The sequence below is a fragment of the Aphanomyces invadans genome, assembly GCF_000520115.1.
Source record: "Aphanomyces invadans strain NJM9701 unplaced genomic scaffold supercont1.367, whole genome shotgun sequence".
NCBI lineage: Eukaryota > Oomycota > Saprolegniomycetes > Saprolegniales > Verrucalvaceae > Aphanomyces > Aphanomyces invadans.
Genome location: NW_008580512.1, coordinates 11,035 through 12,229, shown reverse-complemented (window position 1 = coordinate 12,229; position 1,195 = coordinate 11,035). Strand labels below are relative to the sequence as shown.

At 55.9% G+C, this 1,195-nt stretch overlaps 1 protein-coding gene across 1 annotated transcript; it reads left to right on the top strand.

Annotated features, from left to right (window-relative positions):
• Positions 1-341: 341 nt before the first annotated feature.
• On the top strand, positions 342-1,066 carry H310_15339 (hypothetical protein; the record flags this gene model as incomplete). The annotated part of the gene is made up of 3 exons (XM_008883322.1): positions 342-399; positions 438-550; positions 581-1,066. The coding sequence occupies 3 exons, from the start codon at positions 342-344 to the stop codon at positions 1,064-1,066; spliced, it is 657 nt and encodes a 218-aa protein (XP_008881544.1).
• Positions 1,067-1,195: the final 129 nt, after the last annotated feature.

Genomic DNA, 1,195 nt, shown 5'->3' with positions numbered 1-1,195 from the left:
TTGTAGTATTTGAAACTCCTTGACGTTTCAATATAGGAATGTACTCCCTCCGTCCCACAATAATGGCGCGACTCAGAATCTTGCCGTATGCCTCCTTGAATAAAATTACGCTATCCTGCAATAACTAATTATCTTGGTATAAGGTAGTGGAGGCGTACCAGACAGCCCGGTCTATTTATTATACGAATGCAGTCGGCGCGACCGAGTACACGCACAAGACGTGGTCCCAGTATTACGCCGACTGCCGCGCGTTTGCAAAAGCGCTCATCCACCTTGATCTCGCGCCGTTCGACGTGATCAACATCATCGGGTTCAACTCGATCGAGTGGGTGACTGCCAACATGGGCGCGATCGTCGGCGGGTGCATTCCTGCGGGGGTGTACACCGCGAGCAATACTCGTGAGCAATACTCGTGTACTCGTTTGCCGATTTTTTAGCGACCGGCGCCGGCGTGGACGACGCGGTGCTGGAAGCCCGCATGGACGCCCAGAAGCCAGGCAACTGCTGCACGCTCTTCTACACGAGCGGGACGACCGGCAACCCGAAGGCCGTCATGCTATCCCATGACAGCCTGACGTAGGCCGTCGAAGCCACGGCCGTCCACTACGAGCGCACTGGGATCGTCTTGAACGAGCACGGGAACACGGTGTCGTACTTGTCACTATCTCACGTGGCCGCACAACTATTTGACATGTACTTGCCGCTGGCGCGAGGTATGGCCATCTACTTTGCCCAGCCTGATGCACTCAAGGGTGGTCTCGGCACGACGCTGAAGGAAGCACGGCCGACGCTGTTCTTTGCTGTCCCTCGTGTGTGGGAGAAAATGATGGAGAAGATGATCTCGATCGGGCGAGGCACGACGGGGTTGAAGAAGCGCCTTGTCACGTGGGCCAAGAGCGTCGGTGCTGCCAAGCATGACGCAGCCAGTACGGCAAAGGCGGCGGCACCCCATAAAGGTACGCCATTGCACACCACTTGGTGCTGTCCAAGGTTCGCGGGGCGCTCGGGTTCGATCGGTGCCAAGGCATGCTGTCGGCAGCGGCACCGATCAGAGTGGAAACCGTGAGCTTCTTTGCTGGCCTCGACATTTTGCGAATCGTTGCAGGGTGGCAATTGTATTTGTCAGCAAGATATTGTTGATTTGATACGAATTTCCGGACGACTGTCAATCGAATCACGCCAACCGAACCTATCA